Source organism: Caenorhabditis remanei, chromosome X, assembly GCF_010183535.1.
Source record: "Caenorhabditis remanei strain PX506 chromosome X, whole genome shotgun sequence".
NCBI lineage: Eukaryota > Metazoa > Nematoda > Chromadorea > Rhabditida > Rhabditidae > Caenorhabditis > Caenorhabditis remanei.
The window spans coordinates 4879081-4888696 of NC_071333.1; the positions used below are offsets into that span (position 1 = coordinate 4879081).

Here is a 9616-nt window from a genome sequence, read left to right on the forward strand (position 1 = left end):
GGTAAGCACATGACTGTATAACAAAACCCATATACGGTAAATAAATGAATGAGTAACAGAACCCATAGACGGTAAGCACATGACTGTATAACAAAACCCATATACGGTAAATAAATGAATGAGTAACAGAACCCATAGACGGTAAGCACATGACTGTATAACAAAACCCATATACGGTAAATAAATGTATGAGTAACAGAACCCATAGACGGTAAGCACATGACTGTATAACAAAACCCATATACGGTAAATAAATGTATGAGTAACAGAACCCATAGACGGTAAATAAATGAATGAGTAACAGAACCCATAGACGGTAAGCACATGACTATCTAACAAAACCCATATACGGTAAATAAATGAATGAGTAACAGAACCCATAGACGGTAAGCACATGACTGTATAACAAAACCCATATACGGTAAATAAATGAATGAGTAACAGAACCCATAGACGGTAAGCACATGACTATATAACAAAACCCATATACGGTAAATAAATGAATGAGTAATAGAACCCATAGACGGTAAGCACATGACTGTATAACAAAACCCATATACGGTAAATAAATGAATGAGTAACAGAACCCATAGACGGTAAGCACATGACTGTATAACAAAACCCATATACGGTAAATAAATGAATGAGTAATAGAACCCATAGACGGTAAATAAATGAATGAGTAACAGAACCCATAGACGGTAAGCACATGACTGTATAACAAAACCCATATACGGTAAATAAATGAATGAGTAACAGAACCCATAGACGGTAAGCACATGACTGTATAACAAAACCCATATACGGTAAATAAATGAATGAGTAACAGAACCCATAGACGGTAAATAAATGAATGAGTAACAGAACCCATAGACGGTAAGCACATGACTGTATAACAAAGCCCATATACGGTAAATAAATGAATGAGTAATAGAACCCATAGACGGTAAGCACATGACTGTATAACAAAACCCATATACGGTAAATAAATGAATGAGTAACAGAACCCATAGACGGTAAGCACATGACTGTATAACAAAGCCCATATACGGTAAATAAATGAATGAGTAACAGAACCCATAGACGGTAAGCACATGACTGTATAACAAAGCCCATATACGGTAAATAAATGAATGAGTAATAGAACCCATAGACGGTAAGCACATGACTGTATAACAAAACCCATATACGGTAAATAAATGAATGAGTAACCGAACCCATAGACGGTAAGCACATGACTATCTAACAAAACCCATATACGGTAAATAAATGAATGAGTAACAGAACCCATAGACGGTAAGCACATGACTATCTAACAAAACCCATATACGGTAAATAAATGAATGAGTAACAGAACCCATAGACGGTAAGCACATGACTATCTAACAAAACCCATATACGGTAAATAAATGAATGAGTAACAGAACCCATAGACGGTAAGCACATGACTGTATAACAAAACCCATATACGGTAAATAAATGAATGAGTAACAGAACCCATAGACGGTAAGCACATGACTATCTAACAAAACCCATATACGGTAAATAAATGAATGAGTAATAGAACCCATAGACGGTAAGCACATGACTGTATAACAAAACCCATATACGGTAAATAAATGAATGAGTAACAGAACCCATAGACGGTAAGCACATGACTGTATAACAAAACCCATATACGGTAAATAAATGAATGAGTAACAGAACCCATAGACGGTAAATAAATGAATGAGTAACAGAACCCATAGACGGTAAGCACATGACTGTATAACAAAACCCATATACGGTAAATAAATGAATGAGTAACAAAACCCATATACGGTAAATAAATGAATGAGTAACAGAACCCATAGACGGTAAGCACATGACTATCTAACAAAACCCATATACGGTAAATAAATGAATGAGTAACAGAACCCATAGACGGTAAGCACATGACTGTCTAACAAAACCCATATACGGTAAATAAATGAATGAGTAACAGAACCCATATACGGTAAATAAATGAATGAGTAACAAAACCCATATACGGTAAATAAATGAATGAGTAACAGAACCCATAGACGGTAAGCACATGACTGTATAACAAAACCCATATACGGTAAATAAATGAATGAGTAACAGAACCCATATACGGTAAATAAATGAATGAGTAACAAAACCCATATACGGTAAATAAATGAATGAGTAACAGAACCCATAGACGGTAAGCACATGACTGTATAACAAAACCCATATACGGTAAATAAATGAATGAGTAACAAAACCCATATACGGTAAATAAATGAATGAGTAACAGAACCCATAGACGGTAAGCACATGACTATCTAACAAAACCCATATACGGTAAATAAATGAATGAGTAACAGAACCCATAGACGGTAAGCACATGACTGTCTAACAAAACCCATATACGGTAAATAAATGAATGAGTAACAGAACCCATAGACGGTAAGCACATGACTATCTAACAAAACCCATATACGGTAAATAAATGAATGAGTAACAGAACCCATAGACGGTAAGCACATGACTGTCTAACAAAACCCATATACGGTAAATAAATGAATGAGTAACCGAACCCATAGACGGTAAGCACATGACTGTATAACAAAACCCATATACGGTAAATAAATGAATGAGTAACAGAACCCATAGACGGTAAGTAATTGAATGAGTAACAGAATGTACCGTATACAATCAATTACTCATTACTGTTAACCGTCCAGGTTGCAAAAAAGGCCAAAAACTATGTTTCCTTCCTAATTTTGCGTCTTCCAGAATCGGCCCATCAAATTGTTTCTATATCTTTGTAATTCACTTCGGTTGTATCAGTGGCTCTTTGCCCTTCATCTCGAATCAAATAAATAAATAAACTTAGGATTCTGTTAATCATTCATGTACTTACCGTATATGGGTTTTGTGAAATAGTAATTTGCTTACCATCTTTACGTTCTGTTACTGTTCCAATGTACTTACCGTTTATGGGTTCATTGGTGTTCTCTCTTCTTTTCTCTCTCTCTCTCTCACTTTTTCACTCTCTTTCTTTTTTTCATAAAACCGGAAATATACTTGATGAACTTTGAAAATCTCCAATTTTCTTCTCTCCCTCAAGGCTGTAAGCCTATGAATAATTCATTCCATTTGTTTGAATTGAATTCCTTCTTCCCCCAAAATATCTAACTAAGCTCCGTCTTTGCTCGGTATAAAAACAGTAGCGAGGGCCTATGCTTTATCTTTCAATAAAGTGTTTTATTCTCGCAGCCAGATTGTGTACCAACTGTTTTATTGAAGCTCTGGAGGTGGTTATAGGGTTTCGAAACTTTGCTGTTTGTGTTTGAGGAATTTTGATTGTCAAAAAGTAAAGTTGTTTCACCGCGCTCATGAGCCTTAGCTTATCAATTCTAATTTGATATACACCTGAAAACTGCGCTGATAATGTTTTCGCTCAAAAAATCTTGAACTGATTTGGTGAGCTATCAAACACAACCGGCAAAATTTCAAAATTATTATCCATAGATTTTATTAATGACGATGAGAGCAATGATGAACGTGATGAAGATGAGAGCGAGAAGAATGACAACAATCCATTTGAGCCTGTAAAGTGGGTATTATTACTCAAAAATTCCTTCAAACTATTCATAAATTAGTTTTACGCTTCTTTCCTGCTACCTGGTCAATAGGCCCATAACTATAACTATCTTTCCTTACCCCTCTTTATCTTTCTGTTATACCTCCCGTTGACTAATATTCCTGGTTGTGGTGTAAGTGGCCTGCCCTTCGTCAAATAAATCATTCATTCAAACTCACCAGAGGCAGCGGCCGCAAGAAGGATTTGTTCCGACTTGATGATTGTTCACAGAAGCAATAGAATTCTGAAAAATGAACTTCAGAAATAAACAACAAAATGATACACCAGTCTTGTTTTATTACTCTCTTGCTAGTATTTGATTGTTGAATCAATTAAGTGGTATTAGTCTATTCAAGAAAATCCAATTTAGAATGTTTTCAGCGTATTTTCATTAAAATGTTTTAAGTTACCTTATTCTCGAACTCCGGATGATCTGCCATGATTTTTGAGAAAAAAAAAGCAACGGAATGAATATGGGAATAGAAGTTGCTGCACGTGTTTGAAAAGGCAATTGAAAGAAATCGACTTCTGCTTTCAGAGGGCGTGGCCTAACAACCAAAAGCTGTATCCACTAAAAAAGTAAAAATACTTCCAAACGTCACATATATGAAAAGCGGATTACGCGACATTTGAAATAACACGCGAGCCATTTCTCAACATCACAAATGACTAATTATAAGAATGCTCTAGGGAGGGATGGAGAGAGAACAATGTGTAGACAGACAATACGTCAGAAATAATTTTCTGATTTCAATGTGATGTTTGGAACAAAATGAGTTTCTAGTTTGGAATTAAAAAATACATAAAGATAGTAATATTCAGAACGGAACGTTGCAGTAAACAAGGAATAATGTTTTTGTAGTCGACAACTACTCGAACGAGACCTTATATAATAAATGTGTCTTCATCAATAGATGTGTTTATATTTTTCTAAGACATCATGATAATGCGCGTATATTACATGTGTGCTACTAACAAAGGTGTGTTTCAATCACAGTATTTACGGTAGTCATCGTCTACGGTGTCATGCATTTGTATACTCACTGTCACATTCACATACTCTTTGTCGCACAGCTCTAGTGGATCAACTAAAACGGAAATTTGAAAAAAATATATAACGAACTCTAATGTGATAATTTTTTTTCGTTTTTGTTTTAAGTGATAAAAATGTTTATGAGTTTTTGGTTGTAATTATCAAATTACAGATGCCAGGAGAAAAAAAAAATTCGAAAAATGCTTCATGTGCGTCCGGAAAAATTTATTTTTTATCTCAATTTTCAAAGAAAATGTTGAAAGTAGGTACACAATCACAAATTTTCAAACGCCTTTAAAAAAAAAAAGTTTTTTCTTTTTGTTGATATCAGTTTTTTCGCAGCAAAAATAATAAAGAGAAAAATTGATGAAAAAAACAAATGTTTTGAAAGATATTTTTCTGAAAAAAACCAATATCTGAAAATTGAGTTCTAGTCAACGGGCTGCAAACAGCAGAACTTCAGGGGAAGATACTGTCGTGATGATAGTGTTGTGGTTAAATTGTCAAGGTGTCAAACTTTCTCCGTCCACGTTCGTGTAGTTTCAAGCATGTATTCGGGACGCGTGCTCAGAGGAAGTGTTTATGTCAAAATATTTCCTGTCTGATTAGAAAACTTTGTAGAATTGTCGAAGTGTACGATATGATTGACGATCACAGAAAAACAGAGCTAATTGACAAGTGTGTGGTTCACACTTGGAAATACGGACGGGAGCAAAGAGATGTGAGCTCATATTGGGCTTAATAGAAGATGGAAGCCAAAATGCATTATAAAAATTGTTTAGAACCGTACGATGGCAACAATAGTTCCGCTTATCACACGTCTGTTTGATTTGAAAAGCAAAATACATCGAGTGAAATTGCCGTTAAAGATGACGATGGGACTTTGGAAGTTTTTCTGCCGTTATAATTGGACGAACAAACTGTTCCCGAGGAAAAAAAAAGTACTCTTTTCAAGAATCTTGTCCTCCATTCAAAACTTCAGAGCATGATTTATATCTTTGCCCGGTACAGATTTCCTGCTTTATTTGTGTTAAGGTGTGCTTCAATCACAGTATTTATGGTAGTCATCGTCTACGGAGTCATGCTTTTTATACTCACTGTCACATTCACATACTCTTTGTCGCACAGCTCTAGTGGATCAATTAAAACGGAAATTTGAAAAAAATATAACGAACTCTAATGTGATAATTTTTTTTTACCCCCCCCCCCCCCCCCCAATATGTTTTAGTGTCACGGACATTCACTAATCTTGAGAAAATTTTTTTATAAGTCACGTTTTATTAGAGAGCCATAATAAAAAAACAAGGAATAAAAAAATTGATCACAAAACGTTTTTGGAGAGATAATCGGTACAATTCGGTACACCCTTTTCAATAAATGATAAGAATGCCTTAGATGACACTTGATGATGATGTAGAATGAAAATATATATAGTGAATATATATAGTGCGTGTTGGAAAGAAGATGCTTCAGAGATATCTTGCAGAGGTTGGGTCGCTCGAGCTTAAAATAAAATGAATCAGTAGCGAATTGATAATATAATGTCTCACCTATAGATTGTATTTTCATATCCATCGTAGTCATTGACATTAGAACCAGCCGGATTGTAAAAACTGGAGTTACTCGAATAGTTTTGTGATTGATGAATACTTGTCGAGAAATCGTTGTATTCGTACGACAATGGATAGAGATCGTTGAGGTTCGTCTGCAAAATTTGAAAAGTTAGAGAAGTTCGACGTTTGTCACACCCTACTAATTCTAAAGAGGAAATGAAATTGTTGGACTCTTTTTTCGAATTATAAAAACCAAACACCAACCTGTGGCTCTGCTGCTTCAAAAATCTGAGGACTAAAAATGACTGGAGCGGATTGGTAATGATTGCTGGCTTCACCCCAAGACGAATGGTCATGTGACACCGACACAGCTCCAGCTGCCGCTGAGGTTACATTTTGCATTGTTTTCACATCTTCTTGTTGCTCTGCCGCTGTCACAGGGCTCGCACCAAGAGACGGATTGGAGAGCTCATCCGGTTCCTCCTCCTTTATCTCTATCTTTGGCACAACTGTCTGTTTTGAGTTAGTGATCTTCTTCTTTTTCGGTTGCGCACGCTCCTTCACTTTGAATCGTGATTGACGCCGAAGGTGGCCTCCGTTTCCAAACATCTCTCCGCACTTTTCGTGGAGTGTCCAATAACATCCTTTGCCCGGTTCATTGAGAGGTCTGGAAAAGTTGTTTTGATCTTGAGAAGCACTCTAAAAGTAGTCTCAAAAAGCTAAACTTTGATGACTTCTTCTTCAAAATCTTCGAATTAACTATTGAAATTTTTAAATTTTCCAAAAAATAGTGTTTCGTTATTTTTTCTTATCACTATAAGGATTACCTTGCAACTTTCACAAAGCAGTCATTGAATGATAAGGAATGGCGAACCGAGTTCTGCCATCTTTGTTGATTATCCCGGTAGAACGGAAAAATTCCCATTATCCAGTTGTAAATTCCTGAGAGTGACAGTTGACCCTTGGGGGACTGTTTCATAGCCATAGAAATCAATGAAATGTATGAATATGGTGGTTTTGTAATTCCGTATGTTCCCTCCCGCTTGATCTTTTCTTGCACAATTTCAAATTCATGTAGGGTCAAATCCTGTCCTCCATTCATAGATGATGAATGTGCTCGGTCAACTGACTGTCCGGGTGACGCGCTCACAAAGGAATCTGGTGAGCTCGAATTCCTGCCGGACGAACAACTGTCGCTGGAAACAGGTGAGACGGTAACAGACGTTGAACCTGAAATCGATAAATGTATTGGGCACAGTAAGAATAGAATATTGATAATTGAAAAAACAAAAATTCAAGCAACCTTATTCCGAGGAGTGGCTGAGTTACTATGGGGATAACAGCTCTAAAACCCTGCTATAATCTTTCAAGTTCTATTTTGATAAATTCAGACAAAAATATTCTCAAGTGCTTTTTGAAGTCAACAACGGTTCCAATAAAAACAGCCGAGATCAAAAGTATTCACTTACCGAGAGATGAATTTCCGCTTTGTTCAATCAAAGCTGTAGTCGGCTTGCTGTAGTTGGATCCCGATTGATTCGCAGTCGCATAGAGATTGTAGTTGCAATGAATCATACTGTTTGTGTTCGATGGGTACTAAAAATGAATTGGTATATTAAAATAGAATAATTTGAATTTGTGGATTTAGAATACCAAATTATGCAGAGAAATTGCAGAATATATTGTGAAAGACCTTTTTGCACTTTTTTCGTTTCAAAAACAACTAAAAATTTTTTTTTAATCTGACATTTGTTTGGGCCGCGTCAGGCCGAAATCAAACATTTTCTCGGCCCGTTTTTAAACATGTCTTGAGCAAATTTCGAATTTTTTAAAAGAAGTCTAGTTTTTCACTAAAAATTGAATAGTCAGTCAAAAGGGGAACACGTATTATAATTTGAGTACTGAATGTTCAAGAAATTTCTTAAAAGAAGTACCCATTTCGAATCCGGACCGACCACGCTGACCCGATTTTTGACAAGTCTGGATAATTTCAAAGGATAATATTCACTTACCCCGTTGGCAACGGTATTGATTGAATGGGAAGCGAGAGCATGTGTCATTCCGTCCTGATTTGTGTATCCATTGCTCAGAGTTTGTTTTGATGGATTTATGTTCTCCTCTCCGCGTGTGTTTATTAGTTCTGGCTCCATACTATTTGAAAACAGAGTAATGAGCTTCTGAACTGTTTTCCAATCAAGTTTGATTGAGCCCTTGAATTTTTTATCTGGAATCGAGAAAAAAATCATTAGGGAAGCGGGTAACAAGTAAGCGTTAGAAGAATAATTGAGTAAAAATAGATACTATGGGTTGAAGGTAAGTAAATTGAGAAATTGAAAATTTGATTGTGAACGCGCACTCAAAAAATTATAATGATTAAGGAACCTGAATACTCCAGAAAGAAATACTCCGGAAGCATACCGTCACAGCTGTGTATTCCAAAGAACATACTGGAATCCAATACACCAACACAATACACCACTGTGAGCATCCGATGAGATTGCGTCTGCGACTGACACAAGATATAGGTGTAAATGGGAAGAGAGAAGGGTGAGAGTGCATATACACTTCGGGTAGTCATATGGAAGACTGCATGTGAGGATGGCGTGTCGTGATCGATTCATGCAACTCTACTTACTAGGGAAGGCCTCCAGGTGACCGTGGAGTTATGGGTCGTGACCTATATTGTTGGAAAGCTGAGAAAACGCTGATTCCAAATATATATTCAGTTTTTGCCCTCGAGGGCTGGTATTCGAGAAAAACGAGGTCAAAGTTTGAACCCCTGACAAGTCATTACCTTATCGACGTGTTAAAAACAACGGCAGCGTGGCGCAGGTGGTAGTGAGGTGGTGTGGCATGCGGAAGGGTGTGGGTTCGGTCCCGGACACGCGAATTTGCATTTTTTGTAATGAACTTTTAAGAATCTCTAGCAAGGTCTGTCTCACTTTTTCAAGATTTGGATAATGTTTTATTGATTTTCAAGTAAAAATAACAAAATTTAAAAACAATTTTTTTCAAAAGTTTTCAAAAATTTGTCCATCATTTGATGGTCGAAAAGTGATGAAGTACTCGGAAAATTTTTCTCGTCTTTTTTGTTTCAAATGGCTTATATTCGCATAGGAATCAATAAAACATTATCCAAATCTGAAAAAGTGAGACAGATCTGGTTAGAGAATCTCAAAAGCTAATTACAAAAAATGCAAAAAAAAAGTTTAGCGCGGCCGGGGACCGAACCCACACCCTTCCTCTCGCCAAACCGCCTCACTACCACCTACACCAGTGCCGATATTTTTGACACGTCCGGAAGGTAATGACTTGTTAGGGGGTCCAAACTTTGACCTCGTTTTTCTCGAATACCAGGTCTCGAGGGCAAAAACTAAATATATATTTGAAATCAGCGTT

The 9616-nt window shown here is 36.5% G+C and overlaps 1 protein-coding gene across 1 annotated transcript; it reads right to left on the bottom strand.

Moving 5' to 3' along the window:
* Positions 1 to 6133: 6133 nt before the first annotated feature.
* On the bottom strand, positions 6134 to 8367 carry GCK72_022930 (uncharacterized protein; the record flags this gene model as incomplete). Its single annotated transcript, XM_003102881.2, has 6 exons — positions 6134 to 6167; positions 6215 to 6369; positions 6482 to 6884; positions 7045 to 7447; positions 7687 to 7813; positions 8230 to 8367. 6 exons carry the CDS (start codon positions 8365 to 8367, stop codon positions 6134 to 6136), a joined length of 1260 nt encoding a protein of 419 aa, XP_003102929.2.
* Positions 8368 to 9616: the final 1249 nt, after the last annotated feature.